At 39.6% G+C, this 19,221-nt stretch overlaps 1 protein-coding gene across 1 annotated transcript in view; it reads right to left on the bottom strand.

Moving 5' to 3' along the window:
- The window catches only part of prss56 (serine protease 56), a 65,009-nt gene that overhangs the window by 23,004 nt on the left and 22,784 nt on the right, over positions 1-19,221 (bottom strand). The window contains exons 7-10 of the mRNA XM_043702383.2: positions 16,875-17,034; positions 12,291-12,433; positions 6,660-6,819; positions 3,701-3,889 (exon numbers count right to left, since the gene is read on the bottom strand). Coding sequence (XP_043558318.2) covers positions 3,701-3,889; positions 6,660-6,819; positions 12,291-12,433; positions 16,875-17,034 — 652 coding nt within the window. The remainder of the gene's footprint in view (positions 1-3,700; positions 3,890-6,659; positions 6,820-12,290; positions 12,434-16,874; positions 17,035-19,221) is intronic.

Below are 19,221 nucleotides of genomic sequence, written 5' to 3'. Positions count from 1 at the left end.
AGCAGTCAAAGATTTGGATGGTGTTATCTAAGGAGTTTTGGCAAACTTCTGCAGAGCATTTTGTAAATGGTACATACTGCTGCTACTGTGTGAAGTTAGTGGAGGGAATGGATGTTTGTGGATATGGTGCCAATTAAATGGGCTTCAAGATGCCAAGCTTCTTGAATGTTGTTGGAGCTGTCCTCATCCAGGCAAGTGGGAAATATTCCACAATATTCCTAACTTGTGGTTTGTAGATGGTTGACAGGCTTTTGGAAGTCAAGAGGTGAGGTACCTGCTGCAGGATTCCTAGCCTCTGATCTTCTCTTGTAGTTGCAATATTTGGTGTTCGATTTGAGACTTTCAAAATGTTAACATCTGATCTGATCCCAACACACAAATTTATGCGATTAAAATGTTCTCCCTAGAGACAGCCAGGTTGTAGAACTAGATTGTTGCATTGTAAATCCAGGTGGTTGATTCCTCATTATCAGTGGGGCAGAGTTCAAGTTGAATATGCTATACATGGATCGGGTTAACAAAAGATTTGCATGCAGGAGTAAATATGATTAACTACATTCACATAGACTCATAGAGATATACAGCATGGAAACAGACCCTTCAGTCCAACTCGTCCATGCCGATAAGATATCCCAACCCAATCTAGTCCCACCGGCCAGTACCTGGCCCATATCCCTCCAAACCCTTCCTATTCATATACCCATCCAGATGCTTTTTAAATGTTGCAATTGTACTAGCTGCCACCACTTCCTCTGGCAGCTCATTCCATACTTGTACCACCCTCTGAGTGAAAAAGTTGCCCCTTAGGTCTCTTTTATATCCTTCCTCTCTCACCCTAAACCCATGCCCTCTAGTTCTGGACTATCTCACCCCAAGGAAAAGACTGTGTCTATTTATCCTGTCCATGCCCTTCATGATTTTATAAATCTCTATAAGGTCACCCCTCAGCCTCTGACATTCCAGAGAAAACAGCCATAGCCTATTCAACCTCTCCCTATAGCTCAAATCCTCCAACCAGACAACATCCTTGTAAATCGTTTCTGCATCCTTTCAGGTTTCACACCATCTTTCCGATAGGAAGGAGACTAGAATTACACGCAATATTCCAACAGTGGCCTAACCAATATCCTGTACAGCCACAACATGACCTCCCAACTCTTGTACTCAATACTCTGACCAATAAAGGAAAGCATACCAAACACCTTCTTCACTATCCTATCTATCTGCAACTCCACTTTCAAGGAGCTATGAATGTGCATTCCAAGGTCTCTTTGTTCAACAACACTCCCTAGGACCTTACCATTAAATGTATAAGTCCTGCTAAGATTTGCTTTCCCAAAATGCAGCACCTCACATTTATCTAAATTAAACTCCATCTGTCACTTCTCAGCCTATTGGCCCATCTGATCAATATCCTGTTGTAATCTGAAGTAACCTTCTTCGGTGTCCACTACACCTCCAATTTTGGTGTCATCGGCAAACTTACTAACTATACCTCTTGTGCTCATATCCAAATCATTTACATAAATGATGAAAAGTAGTGGACCCTGAACCAATCCTTGTGGCACTCTACTGGTCACAGGCCTCCAGTCTGAAAAACAACCCTCCACTACCTTTCAGCCAGTTCTGCATCCAAATGGCGAGTTCTCCCTGTATTGCATGAGATCTAACCTTGCTCACAGTCTCCCATGGGGAACCTTGTCGAACACCTTACTGAAGTCCATATAGATCACATCTACTACTCTGCCTTCATGAATCCTCTTTGTTACTTCTTCAAAAAGCTCAATCAAGTTTGTGAGACATGATTTCCCATGCATGAAGCCATGTTGACTATCCCTAATCAGTCCTTGCCTTTCTAAATCCTGTCCCTCAGGATTCCCTCCAACAACTTGCCCACCACCAACGTCAGGCTCACTGGTCTATAGTACCCTGGCTTGTCTTTACCACCCTTCTTAAATAGTGGCACCACATTAGTCAACTTCCAGTCTTCTGGCACCTCACCTGTGACTATCAATGATACAAATATTTCAGTAAGAGGCCCAGCAATCACTTCCTTACCTTCCCACAGAATTCTAGGGTACACCTGATCAGGTCCTGGGGATTTATCCACTTTAATCTGTTTCAAGACATCCAGCACTTCCTCCTTTATAATATGGACATTTTTCAAGATCTCACCATCTATTTCTCTACATTCTATATCTTCCATGTTCTTTTCCACAGTAAATCCTAATGCAAAGTACTTGTTTAGTATCTCCCCCATCTCCTATGGCTCCACACAAAGGCCGCCTTGCTGATCTTTGAGTGGCCCTATTCTCTCCCAAGATACCCTTTTGTCCTTAATGTATTTGTAAAAACCCTTTGAATTCTCCTTAACTCTATATGCCAAAGCTATTTCATGTCCCCTTTTTGCCCTCCTGACTTCTCTCTTAAGTATACTTCTACTGCCTTTATACTTTTCTAAGGATTCACTCGATCTATCCTGTCTATACCTTACATATGCTTTCTTCTGTTTCTTAACCAAACCCTCAATTTCTTTAGTCATCCAGCATTCCCTACACCTACCAGCCTTTCCTTTTACCCTAACAGGAGTATACTTTCTCTGGATTCTTGTTATCTCATTTCTGAAAGCTTCCCATTTTCCAGCCGTCCCTTTACCTGCGAACATCTGCGCCTGATCAGCTTTTGAAAGTTCTTGCCTAGTACCGTGAAAATTGGCCTTCCTCATACTGTGCTTTGTTAAACCCATAATAAAAGAGTGAAGTTGGCCAGGATGCTTTGACTTTCACATTGAAGGTCAGTAAATATATAAAGGAATTTTATTCTAACTACCTGGGCAGTAATCGAGTGGAACATATTTATTTATTACAAATGTAAAGTTCCTATATTCTTACCAGGCCATAGAGCTGTTCTCTTATTAGAGACATGTGACTCGTAGTGGTTTAACCTGAGTGTCACTATGCCTCAGGCAGATTATGAAAGAGAATCCTTCATTTTGACCTCAGCTGGTACAGAATCTATTGGCTTCAATGGAATAATTGAATTTGATGGGTTGAAAATCAGATAGATTCTATCTTGAGTGATTGCTCCATTTCACCAGTTTATGGCTCAAGTTATAAAGATGAAAATTGACCTGATCATAGAATCATAAGCAGACAAGGAAGACATTTGGCTTATTATTGTTGCACCAGCTGTTTGGCATAGCTATCTAATTCTTCCCTTGCCCCTATTCTGTCTTGATAGTTGAAACAAAAAGATCTTTCCCTTCATTGTATTTATTCAATTTTCTTTTGAATGCTTATGTTTTCTATCATACCCTTTCAGTCAAGTTACAGATCAAAGTAATTTGCTGCATTAAAAAAAATTCCTTATTTTTCCTCTTGCTCTTAGTCGATCATACTCAATCATTCTCCACTGGTTATTTCCAGTTCTGGAATTAGAAACAATTTCTCCTTATATATTGCCTCAAAACCTTTCATAATGTTGAACATGTCTGTCAAACCGCTTCTCAACTATCCCAACTTCAAGGAGAACAATCCAGCTTCTCCAGGATCTCCATATACCTGCAAATGTTCTAAGTGTCGATGTCCTCTGTAACCTTTGATCTCCTCAATCATCCCTCCCACTCATCAGAAAATATCAAAATACACCTATGTTCCAGCTTGCCTTTTTTTAAAAAGTTAAAATGCAGAAACCTACTTACCACATTTTTTCATTTTCACTTTGCATCTTTCCTCAATGTATCGGCTGCAAGCTGTTGTTTCTGATAAAGGTGGGCAGAACCTACGATAGAATGCACAGAGTCGGGTAACTTCAGATTTTCGCTGTGCATTCTGCAGCTCCAAGAGTTTTTGAAAGTTAAAGCAGGTTGGCTCTCGGCTTCCAGGAGATTCTGGAAGGACACCAGACAGGACATTAATTTACTGAAATAATCCCTACAAGGGCAGGAGCATACCATAAGCAGAATGTTCTACCACCGCAAAGTATAAAAATCTGGTTCCTCAAAATTATTTATTTTCTGTTACAACTGGATCTTGAACCAGCACAGAAATCATTTTTACTCACAGTGGTTTCTTTCCTAAATTGTAATACTCAGTTGGAAAAGAGTTGCAGCTTGATGAAATTAATCTCTGAGTTTTGCAGTTTTCATATTTCTTAAAACTATCCACATATCAAAACTCATTTCATGTTAATATCAGTTTTTTAAAACTCTGTATTGTAAAACATAGGAATTATAAATTGTTCTGAAATATGCTCTGGCAGTTCTGAGAGGTATAGAAATTGACCTCTGGTGGTCACGGTAAAGTGTTTTAGTTATTCTGTCTGATAGACGTACATTAAGTGCAGGTTATTCACTGTACTAACTCACTTACTTTCCAGTGGCAAGACAAGAATATAAGAGGGCAGTTCAGTTAGCTTTTGGTCTTTTGCTGAAGTCATACTTTAGTGTTTTACAGGCAAAAGGCAAACACCCATTGAAGATTACAGAACAGTTCTCTTCAGATGTGAGCAGAAGTTTAAGCATTGCCTAATTCATCATTAGATGATGATATAGACTAAATACCTAACAAAGTGGAAATGCAATGTAGAACTAAGCAGAATAACAGAATTCTCCTCCCAACGGTTGTGATTCATACAGTTGCCAGGGCAACCAATGAACAGTAAACAAAACAATGTTGCATCAACTCCTAAACTCTTGGCTGGAATTTCTAATTGTATTCTCTTTCCCTTCTACAGCAGATATGTAGTATGTGCACATTAATATGAAACTATTATAACCTACAATAGTTCTCTGATTGCACAGCTTGGCTTTGTACATTTATACACTTTAATCTTCAGGGGACGAAATGTTTGCAACAAAAACTTCCAGCTCGGCGAACAGAACCACAGCAACGAGCACCCGAGCTACAAATCTTCGCACAAACTTTGAACTTTAATCTTCAGTATTTCCTGCTGTTGATCAATGTTTGGGTGCCCAGTCAGTACATTAATGATTTTTTGACAACCGCCCCTTCTGACCAGTCCACTCTCCCAACATTACAATCTCTTAGCCCTGGCTCTTTTACAAACACATTGCACTTCTAATATTAGCAGCAGAAGCAACATTGGCCAATTCAGACAGAAGCTGCCAGATTCAAGTAAGGTGGGGGGAAGGGTAGAATGGAAGAAGAAGGAAGCAATGAGTATCAATAAAGAAATTGAAGTAGAAATAATTTGGATGGAAAGAAAAGGTGATTGTGGATGGCAGAAAGAAAATGTTTGGGACAATGGATGTCAATGAGGGTCAATACTTGGAAATAAAAGTGAAATATATGAAGAGGGAGAAGTTGCAAATAGGAGGGGAGAAAATAGGCAGTACAAAAGATACAAAAGAAGAGGGAAATGGATATTGGTGAAGAAGAATAGAGGTAATGAAGGAGTGAGGAGAAGGTAGAGGGGAATAAAAATAATGCTAATGATGGGATTTTTGATAGAAATAGAAGAAAGAAAATAATTGCTTATAAAAAATGAGAAGGAAGCTAAAGCAAAAGCGAAGAATGCAGAATGAAGTTAGGGAAAGAATAGTAATGTCAATATTACTAGGAGTAGGAGAGAAATGTCAGTTTGAACTGAGGAGAGAGAGTTGTATCTTCAACAGAGTGTAAGGAAGATGAGAGCAAGGTTGAACAGAGTGTGGAAAAAGTTGCCATTTTGAATGGAGTATGTGGAGATTGCTATCATGCATGGAAGAAGATGAAAACCAACTGAAACCTGGTTGTAGGATGAAGTATAACATTGAGTTGAAGGACAACAGGGAGAAATTTGCCGATATGAATTCAAACATTTGAAGAGGAGTGAAATACAAGTGTGTGGTTGCAATGTTCCCTATAAGCTGTGCAGATGCCCATTGCAGCACTGATTTCTGGTTCTGGAGATCGATGTCACACACAGGCCTTGGAGGCTCGCACAGCTGGTAAGAAAATTTGAGGGAACGGTGGTTAGTTGGGACAGAGCACTGGAGCAGTAAGGGAATGATGGGGGAATTTGGATGTGAGAGGCTGTCTGTTATAGAAACCTCTAGGATATTATAATTTGCTTGTTTAGTTGAAATTCCAAACATAATTAGATTAAATATGAAATCTAACAGCACCTAAAATGAATCAGAATGTATCAAATTAATGTAAACATAGAGGAGCATGCCATCAGATTCTCCTAGAAATACATTGCTTGTTTGTACATAGAACATTCAGTTTTCTCATTTCAGGTTTTCATGTCTTGCCATCTTTTTGCTTTATTGCAATTTGAGGAATATTGGGTATACTATATATAAAATTACTTTACATTTATCAGCTTGTAACCAGGTTATTCTTGTCAGTTTTCTGAGAGATGCTGTCAACATTTTGAAACTCTCGGCTACCTTCAGATGTTTTTCTAGGCTGACATTGAATCAATTTTTAGAGCACAGAAAGAAGCTACGTGGCCGAGTATGTTTGTACTGACTTTGAAAAAGCTATCCAATTAGCCTACTCTCAGTCTTTTCCAAAGGCCTGCATCATTTCTCTTTTTATAGCACGTTGGCTTCTTCCATATGTCATCAGAAACAACTTTTTCCACAGCTCACAATAGAGTTTAGATTAGAATAATTGTAAAAGAAGCTTGTGATATAATATAAAGATATTTACTTTTTATTTCATTGTTGATCCAGTTTATGAAACTTGGTACCCTGGAGTAGACCCCTGGTTTTCCTGGCTGTCCACAGCCATCACCCCATGATGTAATCCCATACAGATAACACTGATTAGATACAGGATCTATGCAGGTCAGTGGTCCTCCAGAGTCTCCCTATAAAAGGACAAGACAACAGTATATATGATTCAAGCATTAATAATTATTAAAGATTTAGAAATAATCTTTGTTCAAATCAAGTTTTTCCCTCCTTTTCACTTTTAAAGATAAATTATTTCTCCAAGCTACAATTATCTTACAATCCCATGGCTCGCCCACGTTATTTGTATTGGAGCCCAGACAGCAATTGTCAGGAGTCCATTCAAGTTTTAGTTTAACATGGAACTGCCCTTTAACTATCTTTAAAGATGTGCACAGTTCCAGGAAAAGCTGCAGTTGTGTAACCAGGAGCCCTGTTTGCTGTCCCAAATGAGAGCTGCTAATATCAGTTCTGGTGGTGATTTTGGCAATTCGTTATGAACAGCTAACTCAGTAGGCAACAGAAATCCATCCTGAATCCTTATGGTCTGTATGACTCAGCTGGTCACCAAACCTGAAAAATGTAGAGAAAACTCAATCTTGTCATCTATTCACAACAATAATATTTTTAACAGTAAATTTATGTCAAGTATATACTATTTTAGCAACATAATTTACATCATCATTCTGTTCTCAGAAATAATATGACTTGATGTTGAGCAACACATTCAATTCAATTTATCTTCCAATGACTCTACTGCACAATTTAAATTGTGATGGATTTTACGCTTGATGCTTTGCAATATAAAATTTTATTGGATGGGAGCCCATTGTGAGAATTTGGATGCAAAGCCTTCTGAATTCCTTTTATATCCATTGCAAACAAATTTCTCCCATGATATTAGACAAGATTTGTGACTTCTACCACTAAGAAAAACAACAGCAGCAATCCCATGGAATGTCAGCACTTCCAAACTTCCCACCATCCTGACTTTGATATACACCCTCGTGTCTTCCTTAAAGCTGGGTCAAAATTACAGGGCAACCCCTTCTCTTCCCAACACAATTGTGGGAGCACCAACACAAAAGGACTGCAGTGATTCTTGGAGAAGGCCCAGAACTACATTTCTGTGGTCACTGACAATGGCAGTAAAAGTACAAGGTTGCCAGCAACACCTATATCCTGACAGTAAGTGTTTGAAACTGGAATGCTCTTGCCCAAGTGTCTGACTTTCATAGCATGAAACTTGAACACTAGGTTGTGAAATGTGGTCTCAAAGTGTTACATTTTTGGGTTAGTTTCTGTAGTATTGTTTCAGATTCCAGTATCTCAGCTCTTTCTAAGCAAACCTTTGCCCACTATGTTTTCAAATATGTCTTTACCTTGCAATTGTGCACAGTTTTAAACTCAATGCAAACTGAAATTGATTATGAGGTTTATTGAACTTTGTAATGTAGCAGTCTGCTGCTGACTTGACAGGGAGCCTTTCTGGCTCCTTAATATCTCACTGCAGGTTTGTTGACTGCTCTGGTGAATTGCCCAATTTATGAAATTAAAATTAAATTTGATCAGGACAAAGAAAATTGAATATGTTTCTTCATTAATAAAAAAAAGACCGAACAGATACGAACTAAAATTCACAAAAAATTGAGATTAATGAGATTGCCCGTCTCCTAAATGTGTTTCATTGTTAAATACAAATGTTGTTTTTTTTGTGCATTAAAGCATACTAGGCCATTATTTGAAATGTGGTGCTCGAAAAGCACAGCAGATCAGGCAGCATCCGAGGAGCAGGAGAATCGATGTTTCGGGCATAGCCCTTCATCAGGAAAGGCTTATGAAGGGCTTATGCCCGAAACATCGATTCTCCTGCTCCTTGGATGATTCAGGCTTGGGGTGTGAAGTCATACAATGAGCCGTAGCCTTCATTCACAGATAATGGGAGAAAGTGAGGACTGCAGATGCTGGAGATCAGAGTCAAGAGTGTGGTGTTTTTCCAGCACCACACTCTTGACTCTGATCTCCAGCATCTGCAGTCCTCACTTTCTCCCATTATCTGTGAATGAAGGCTACGGCTCATTGTATGACTTCACACCCCAAGCCTGAAGCCTCGATCACTGGGAAACATTAGAAAATGATGGGCACAATTTTCCCCTCCGCAGATTGAGATTGGTGTGAGTGCAATGATTTATTCAGGCAAGTGTGCAAAAGTCAGATTTTGGCTTTCAAGTTAAGCTTTCACAATTAAGCCCTCCCTCATCATATGGAGAGATCAATGTCTTGTCATTAGGTTGCAAGAAGACTGTATACATATTCTTGCATCTCATAATTAGCCTTCTCACCAAAATTAAATTCTGCTTCCCAATTAACTGCTGCCCACTTGAGATTATGGTGCTTCAGAAACCCAAGTTTAAAAACCAAGCACATACTTAGTGTCTTTCACTCACTGCCTCCTGGATGTTGCTGCAAAAATGGTTCTTGCATTAAAGATATTTGAGTCATATTCCATGGTGGATACTGCAGAGTTGTTCCATATCATGAGACTTTTCCTGATGCACCTTACATCCTCAATCACCCTGCAGTGCGACAGACTGCAATGAGGCCTGAGCAAACTCTCACTGACAACTTTTCCAATACAATGGGCTGCAAAGTGTGCACCTGTTTCCTCCACTTAGCTCCACAACAATGATAAATTCATGTGAGTTTACCATTGCCCACCTCACTGCCTAACATTCTAACATGCCTCTGAGAACCCCAGGCACATGACAGACCTTGCCTTCCTTGAGCCAGTAGATACATGAAAGATTCCATTGTTGTCTCATAGGGTGTGTGTGCGGCATTCAATGATTGGGCATCTTAAAGTCTGGTTCCTCCACAAGACTGTATTGTTACACTCATTGTTCCTGAGATTCATCTGTAGTGCCTTGACTGCAATCCCCACCAAATAGGTGTGTGGCTCCTTGATGGATGAGTCGATCTCTAGTCACCCACTTTGCTGTTTAGGACAGAGGTTCCAATATGTGGCAGTTATAATAAAAGCCTCCTTTTTCTGGTTGAAGTTTGTTCCATATATTTCAATTTGGAGAACCTTATCTTGTCCAATTTAGACAATAAACCCAGAATAGATGGTAAAATACAGCAAATGAATATATATTTACAAATTTGTTTATTCTGCACAATGATTGAACACCAACATTTAAAAGGCATCTGGATGGGTATATGAATTAGGAAGGATTTAGAGGGATATGGGCCAAGTGCTGGCAAATGGGACTAGGTTAGTTTAGGATATCTGGTCGGCATGGATGAGTTGGACTGGAGGGTCTGTTTCTGTGCTGTACATCTCTGTGACTCTATGCCATTGATGTGACCTCTGAAGTTTGTTTGACTCCTTGAAAAGATGGTCCACTTGGAGTGAGATTGGAACTGAGCACCCATGGCTAAAGTGATGGTGGGCAAACTCGGGTGCATATCTAACAACCACTGAACATTCTACTGGCTCTGGGTCTCCCTTTCAATGGAGGCAGCCAAGTATTGGAGTCACTACAATAGTGAGAATGTGGACTGTATCCTCTATCTTTCAGTCCAGCCTGCCGAAGGTCTGTGCCACACTTGCCCTGCCTCTTCCTGCACATTTTAGATCAGAGTGGTGGTGGAAAAGCACAGCAAGTCAGGCAGCATCTGAGGAGCAGGAAAATCAACGTTTCGGGCAAAAGCCCTTCATCAGGAATAGAGGCCCCCACACGTTCTTAGAGACTGGAACTTGGATCCTGCACATTGTCAGTCATGGCCATGTAAAGAGGCATATTTACTTCAGGAGGCTGAGCAAATGCCTGGTCTTCGACAGTGTCAGAGACCATGGATATTTATTCCACCACAGGCTGTGGATAGCTGTCAGTGACATGCTCACCAGTTTGTTTAATCTAGGTAGATTATACATTGAAGTGACAGTCTGAGTTGCTGGCATTTGCATATGAATGTCATCCCAGTGCATCCTTGAGGGTTCACAGGCTTCCTCCTCTGAGGTGAACCTGGCACTGAGAGGCTCAGGCAATGGTCTTTTACACATTGAGAATTCCTGGGTATTACTTGCGCCTGTACAAGAGAATGCAAAGTATTAGTTAGTGAAGATGCAGAATTGATTATGCACAGCAAAGTATTTGCCTTTGTGTCCATCCAAGAAGAGCAGAGCATAACCTTGCTTACTTGATTGTTGACCCATTGGTATCTTCTCATTTCAACAGGAAAGGTTCTGGTCTTCCTTCAACAACCCAACGGCTCTTTACTCAAACTTGATAACTGGTGACCCCACCATCTTCTTCCATCTAGGCTCCTTTGGCCTGATTGTGGGCCAGCTATTCCAGCAAGGAAAGATAAGAAGTATGATTGAGTGTGATGGGAATGGGTGCGAGAGCAAGTTGTGAGAATATGTAATCATGTGACATGATGAGCCATCTGTTGGAAGCATTATGGGCAGGAAGGGTTCATAGTTTGAGAAGATTGAGTGAGTATGAACCCTTGAGAGGACTTCTGTGATGCTAAGGCTTATAGGCTATGACCATTTGTGAGATGCCTGTGCAGTGGCAGAGTTAGACTAAGTGATGCCCTGTAGGTGTGAGGTAGCAGAGATGGTGCCACATACCCTTGTGGAGCACAGGAGATCATTAACTTTCTTGTGGAGCACAGGAGATCATTAACTGTTTTCCAACCCTTTTATGGAGCCGGTAGCACTGACCCACACTGCAATCTCAACACAGGTTGGATGGATCTGATGGAATGGCTTTCTAATGTGGTCACCCTGAAAGAAAGTGTCCCTTCTGTTAATGACACCATCTAGCTACATCCTCCAGCTTCAATGAAGCAGGAGGCTGGCTTAGATTTCTTAGGAGACATCTCTGGGGCAGACTGAGGGGAAGTTCCTGGCTTGCAGCATCTGAAGTGGTGTCCAATTGGCATCTGAATCTTCGACCCACCTTGCTCATCATGTGACTTGGCAAGTAATTCACGCAGCACCTTACTTGCACCTGTGCATTCCCAATAGTTTCAATCCATTAATCGATCCTGGGGAGCTTGCCCTTCATTTGCTGATATGTGCTCCCAATAACCAAAGTTCTCAGTCTGGACGGTATTTCATCCAATCAACCTTCTTTTTTGAACCCTCTTTATATTTTGACAGAAACCTGGACTTGCACATATACGTAAATCTGTATTAATTAGAAAAGATTCTTCAATGCTAAACAAGACCACTTGGCCGATTTTTTGTGTTACCACTAACATCACATTAGAACTATCCATTTTAATCCCATTTAACTCTTTAACAGTCAGGTTTTAAAAATGTTAATGCAATGAAAAGTGTAGTTACATCCTTTTCACCTTCCACTGTCACATGTGAACCAACCCTTTTGATATTTTAACTAAAACTACGAGATGCTGGGAAAATCTCAACAGATCAGGCAGTATCATTGGAAAAACAGAGTTTATGGTTCAGATTGATTAACTATTACTGTGAATTCTGTCTCCACAGGCACTACCTGACCTGCTGAGTACTTCCAGTGCTTTTGATTTTATTGCACATTTCCAGCATCCTGTGTTTTGATGGTTGACAGCTTACCTGGCAGGAATCTATATTGCCGGATAGATACCCAGCACAGAACATTTGATTGGTGACCAACTCCTTCCCCAGTGCAGATTTACACGTACTCTGACCGAGCAAAGGCACTTTTGCTTCTACCAGCACATCTGCATATGGTCCATCTGTTTATGTGAATAAAAGAGAACCAAATTCAACAAACATGTTTATTGTTTCATTAATGGAGTATTGTCAATCCAGGTGCACAATTTTCCTGAAGTTAGTTGTAAGTACAAAACTTGAATATTTTTAAAAATAGAGATTGTTTGCACTCACAAAGACAAATGTAAGAATATCAAATTTCAAATGATCACAATAACTCATACAGCAGGAGAAAATGGTGTTGATTACAGGAGACATTACTATGGAGATAAAAATGGAAACTATGTGTTCTCATAATTCATGGGTAATTCAGAAAAGGCACAAGGGTTAAACATTCTTCCTTAATTTGCAGAGAATGCGTCCCAGTGTATTCAACAAATGTTGCCCAAGTACAGATTTACATCTAACAGGAGACCTTTTGCTTTGGGTTTTGTGAAATGGTCTGGTTGAGTATTGTACATACCTACCACTGAAGAAACATTCCATTTGATTTAATCAAACAATAATCATCCATTAAGATGTACATCCTTCGTACCTAGCATTATACTGTCACTGAAATTCATATGTATGGTCTGGCTCTATTGTGTGTTTAACAAAACATTTTTTTGGTCTGATGGTAGTATCCTGGTAATGGAACATTGAATCAAGTAACAATTGCATCGCAGCAGCATGGAACATCTTGCATTATCTTTTGGAAAGTTTTGAGTTTTTTTGCCTTTCCAGGGCAAATTGAGATGACTGGATTCACGTCAAAAGAAGCAACCTTTTGGTCCATTGCAAGTTTGTGCAATTTCACAGCAAACAATGATGTGATCAGGACAGCCACTGATCGGCAGGAGAGCTTTGATGTGCCGGAATTCTGCATCAGGCTGACAAGGTGAGCAAATGGTGTTTTTGTTTTAACAAGATTGTTGATATGGCCAGTCTTATAACAAAGAGAGTTAAAATTTAAAATAATCCATTGAGTTTATAACAGGCTCATTTATACTTCCTGGAAACATAATGTGCAAGGAGCCAAGGCTGACGGTTGACCTTATAGAGGTTTATAAAATCATGAGGGGCACGGATAGGATAAATAGAGATGGGGTAGGGGAGTCCAGAACTAGAGGCCATAGGTTTAGGGTGAGAAGAAAAAGATATAAAAGAAACCTAAGGGACAACTTTTCATGCAGAGGTTGGTACATTTATGGAATGAGCTGCCAGAGGAAGTGATGGAGATGAGTACAATTGCAACATTTAAAAGGCATCTGGATGGGTATATGAAGGGAAGGGTTTGGAGGGATATGGGCCAGGTGTTGGCAGGTGGGACTAGATTGGGTTGGAATATCTGGTTAGCATGGACGAGTTGGACTGAAGGGTCTGTTTCCGTGCTGTACATCTCTGTGACTCTATGACTCTATTTGGGAAGCAAAGAGAATATGCTCAAGCTTTTTGTCTTTACTGAATTGTATAAACTTGGGAATCCTATGGTTCCTTGTTGCTTTCTCCATGGCAACATCTCAGCCAATTAGATTCAATTTGCCATCCAGTCGGTGTCAGTTTCTCCTCCAACATAAATTGTGGTCATTTGAAATTTGCCATTCTTGCATGCATTCTGAAGAGTATGTGACAAAAAGTGTTGGCAATGTTTTTTTCAGAAATTTTCCTTCAGTTCATGGCACTTTTAATATATAACTAGCTTCAATGATGTCAATGATTCACATATTTTTGTAAATCAGAACACACATTTAAGCAAACAAATATTTCCAAAGAGTAAGTGGGTTGGGAGAAGGAGGAAGGCGGGCGTTCAAAGTTACACTACAACTGACATATAGGAGGAAAAAATGAGGAAGGGGGCAGAAAGCAGATCAACAGTCTTTATTTGAATATCACTCTCAAAATTATGTTATAATGTACAAATCCTTATAGCACTTATAAACATATAAACATTTGAACCAGGGGAAGCTGTAGGCCAGTCAGCTCCTTGACCCTGTTCTGCTATTCAATAAGATTACGACTGATCTGATTACTCCATATTCCTAGTTAAAAACAAAGCCTGCAGATGCTGGAAACCAGAGTCTAGATTAGAGTGGTGCTGGAAAAGCACAGCAGGTCAGGCAGTATCCGAGGAGCAGGAAAATTGACGTTTCAGGCAAAAGCCTCCATATTCCTGTCTACTTATAACAACCTGTTATTCATTGCTTAATAAACATCTATCTACCTCAGCCTAAAATATATCCACAGACTCTGCTTATACTGCCTTTTGAGGAATAAAGCTCCAAAGGTAGACTTATGTCCTAATCTATCTTAAATGTGTGACGCTTTATATTATAACAGTAACCTTTAGTTCTAGACTCTCCCCCAAAACAAGACATCCTTTCCATAAGCATCTTGTCAAGCTTCTCAAGATCTTATGTTTCATTCAAGTCTTCTAAAATCTAATTGATACAAGCCCAGCCTCTTCAGTCTTTCCTCATAAGACAACCTGCCTTCCCAGCCTTACTCCAATAAATCTTCTCTGAACTGTTTCTAATGCATTTCCATCCATTTTTAAATAAGGTGATAATATTTTACACAGTGCTTAAGATGTGGTCTCACAAAGCCCTGTACAATTAAAGCATAGAACATAGAACATAGAACATAGAAGAATACAGCGCAGTACAGGCCCTTTGGCCCTCGATGTTGCGCCGATCCAAGCCCACCTAACCTACACTAGCCCACTATCCTCCATATGCCTATCCAATGCCCGCTTAAATGCCCATAAAGAGGGAGTGTCCACCACTGCTACTGGCAGGGCATTCCATGAACTCACGATTCGCTGAGTAAAGAACCTACCCCTAACATCTGTCCTATACCTACCACCCCTTAATTTAAAGCTATGCCCCCTCGTAATAGCTGACTCCATACGTGGAAAAAGGTTCTCACGGTCAACCCTATCTAAACCCCTAATCATCTTGTACACCTCTATCAAGTCACCCCTAAACCTTCTTTTCTCCAATGAAAACAACCCAAGTGCCTCAGCCTTTCCTCATACGATCTTTCTCACGGTCAACCCTATCTAAACCCCTAATCATCTTGTACACCTCTATCAAGTCACCCCTAAACCTTCTTTTCTCCAATGAAAACAACCCAAGTGCCTCAGCCTTTCCTCATACGATCTTCCTACCATACCAGGCAACATCCTGGTAAACCTCCTCTGCACCCATTCCAGTGCCTCCACATCCTTCCTATAGTATTACGATTAAAACTGCACACAATACTCCAGATGCAGCCGCACCAGAGTCTTATACAACTGCAACATGATCTCAGGACTCCGGAACGCAATTCCTGTACCAATAAAAGCCAGTACGCCATATGCCTTCTTCACCGCACTATTTACCTGGGTGGCAACTTTCAAAGATCTGTGTACATGGACACCAAGATTCCTCTGCTCATCCACACTACCAAGTATCCGACCATTAGCCCAGTACCCTATCTTTTTGTTACTCTTACCAAAGTGAATCACCTCACACTTAGCATGACCTCCCTAATTTTGTATTCAGTTTCATTTGCAATAAATAATAACATTCTGTTAGATGTCCTAATTACTTTCTGTATCTGCACGCTAGCCCTTTGTAATTTATGCACGAGGAAATCCAGAACCTTTTACATCCCAGAGCTATGCAATCTCTCTCTATGTTGATAATACACTTCTTTTTTATTCTTCTCGTCAAAATGGATAATTTCACATTTTATCACATTATATTTCATTTGCCAGATCTTTACCTACTCACATGACCTCGCAAATCCTGTTGTAGTATCCTTATATCTTCTGCACAACTTACTTTTCTATTTATTTTTAGATATTTAGAGAATTTAACAACTTCACCTCAGTATCTTCATCCAAATTGTTTATGTAAATTCTAAAGAGCTGAGGCCACAGCATGGATCCTTGCAGCACCCACTTGTTATATCTTGCCAACTATAAAATGACCCATTTACACCTACTCTTTGTTTCCTGCTTGCCAGCCTCATGCCAATTTGTTGCCTTCAACACCATGAACTTTTATTTTCAACAATAATTTTTGATGCAGCAAAAGTATGATTTGTAAGTGGGTGCAGCCATTGTGGATAAAAATTAATATGAAAAATGTCCTTTCACAATGACAAACAAATGACTGATGTAGGTACTACATGAATGGGATTGCGATAACTAAGAATAAACATTTGAACAGATCCAGTGGTATTTGTAATTTCAGTGCTTAACATAATGACTTTGAAATAACAATGAACACAGCAAATATGTTATTAAATGAAATTGTTAAATCAGTACAGCACAAGAAGAATAAACTCGTAAGTCCTTAGATGTCTACATGGCAAAAGGAGGCCATTTGGGCCATTGCGTCTGTGCTGTTCTACAAAAGTCAGACTACACTAATCCCATTTTCCAGCAGTGAATATTATGAGAATTAAACCAAAAACAGTCTGTCAACAATTCCATCTTACCTTCATAAAGTGACCCCCAGCCAGCAATGTAACACATTGTCCCAGGAGGAAGCTCTCCAACACTTTCTGGCAAACACACAAAGTTCACATGCTCTGATATGGTTATAGGTTCTGTCAGTTCCAGGAGGGCAATGTCATTGTTGAATGTCCTTTGATTAAACTAGAATAAATAAACATATAACAAGGTAGATACATTGAATATTTGTGGTGAATCTCACTCTGAATTCAGCATTTTCCATGAACATGAACTGTTTCCTCACATTCTGAGTTAGCTTTAATGCTATTAACCTTAATCCAGACATTGTGAAAGGAGTTTTAATTGGCCAATGGGAGAAAACATGGGAGCAGGTATGCTTTGAAAATTACCCTCCTGGCTGGCATGTCTATGCCCTGACATCTCTGGAATGCTTTAGAATTTTCAAAGCAAGATAATTGGTGAAGTCAGAAATCTAATTGACTTCAATTAATGTTCCATATAAGTTATTTGTTAATGGGCTGTGAAGATGTAGAAGACATTTTTCAATATGTAAAACATCAAACTTGAACGATATGGTGCACAGCAATACACAGTTGTTGAGTTCAATGAATTAGGAAACCTTTTGATGTGAAGATTACTACATTTATTTTTCAGGAAGTCATAGATAACAGAGAATATGATGTGGTTATTATTATGGAATCATGTGTGATGGATAATGAGTGAACATTTCAAGTTGCTGGGAATAATCAAGGACAGTCAATATAATGTTTTCAAAGCAAGTTTCGCTGGTGAGTATCTATGCTCCGCTCATATATGTCACCTCAATGTGAATGGGTTGAACAGTCATGAAAAGTCCAAACTTACTTTCATTTTTAAATTCCAATTCAGATATGCCATCCTAGACCTTTTATGAGAATATGAGAAAGTAACAACATGAGAAAAAGGTGCAGGGAAGACCAGACATCTCATTTAGCTTGTTCAGCCAATCAATAAGAACATGGATGATTTTGAGATTTAACTCCAGTTTTCTCCCTATTGCCCATATCTCTTGATTCCCAATGAGACCAGAAAGCTGTCTTTATTAGCCTTCGATATATTTGTAATGAAGCATTCAATTTGCTTGAGTACAGATTCAAAAAGATTTGCATCCTTTCCAGTGAAGAAACTTTCTCTTATATCATTCCTCAATGATTGGCCCCCTGGTTTGATACCTGTCCTGTCAAGTTGCTTCATAAGATCACCTTTTACTCTTCTAAACCCTAGAGAATAACAACCAAATTTACTGAACCTTTCATCATAGGACAACTGTCACATCCTAAGAACCAATTTGTTGAGCCTTTGCTGCACTGCCTCTGGTACAAGTTATTCCTCCTTTCATTATGGACAGCAAAACTGCACACAGTTTTCAGGTAATGGTCTCAGCAAACCTTTGTGTCATTCTGAAAAGACTTTCTATTCTTGCATTGCAATTCCCTCTTAATAAAGGCCAATTCTTTGATTCCTTGTCTGAGTTACATCTAACTCTATCTGAAAATCAGCATTTACAAGTTCAGGTTTTTAAAAATCACTTTTCTTGTTTTGAGACCAAAGTGGATAGCTTCACATGTTCCCACATTTTATTCCATCTGTCTTATATCCACCTATTTAAATTGTTATTTTTTGTGCCCTTCACACAGCTTGTGCCTCCACTTAGCTTTGTATCATTATTACATCACTCTCCATCTCTTAGTTTAAGCATTTAATATAGATTTAACAAGGCCTCAGCCCCAATCCATACAGCACTCCATTGGTCACAAGCTCCCAACTTGAAAATGCCCCATTTATCTCTCTTTCTATTTCCTGTTTGTGAACAATCCTCTATTCATGGATAACTCCCAACTCCACAAACCTTACCCTGAGTATTAATATTTTGTGTGGTACCTCATCAAATGCCTTCTGAAAGTCCACATTTGCTACATCTATTGGTTCCCCTTTATCTTACTGGTTACATCCTCGCAAAACTAATAAACTTGTCAAACTGATTTCTCTACCATAAAACCATGTTGACTTATTTTAAATAAAGTATGCTCTTCTAAGTGTATTGTTAAGACATCAAATTCCAACACATTCCCAATGATTGACATCAGTGGTAAGGGGCCCATAGTTCCTTTCTGTCTTTGAACAGTGGTATTACTTTTACTAACTTGTAATCTGCTGGAAGTGCTCCAGAATCTAAGGACTTTTGGAAATCATTGCTAGTGCGTCCACTATCTTAGCATCCACCACTTATAGAAACCTAGGGTAAAGGGCCTGAGGTCCTGGGGATTTGCTGGCTTTGAGTCCATTAAGTTTCCCCAGGTTTGTTGTTCTATAAATTGTAATCATGGAGAA

The sequence above is a fragment of the Chiloscyllium plagiosum genome, unplaced genomic scaffold, assembly GCF_037043375.1.
Source record: "Chiloscyllium plagiosum isolate Xiang-an unplaced genomic scaffold, Cpla_swu_hap1 HiC_scaffold_13, whole genome shotgun sequence".
NCBI lineage: Eukaryota > Metazoa > Chordata > Chondrichthyes > Orectolobiformes > Hemiscylliidae > Chiloscyllium > Chiloscyllium plagiosum.
The sequence above is the reverse complement of the archived record's forward strand: the minus strand, read 5'-3'. Positions and strand labels throughout refer to the sequence as shown.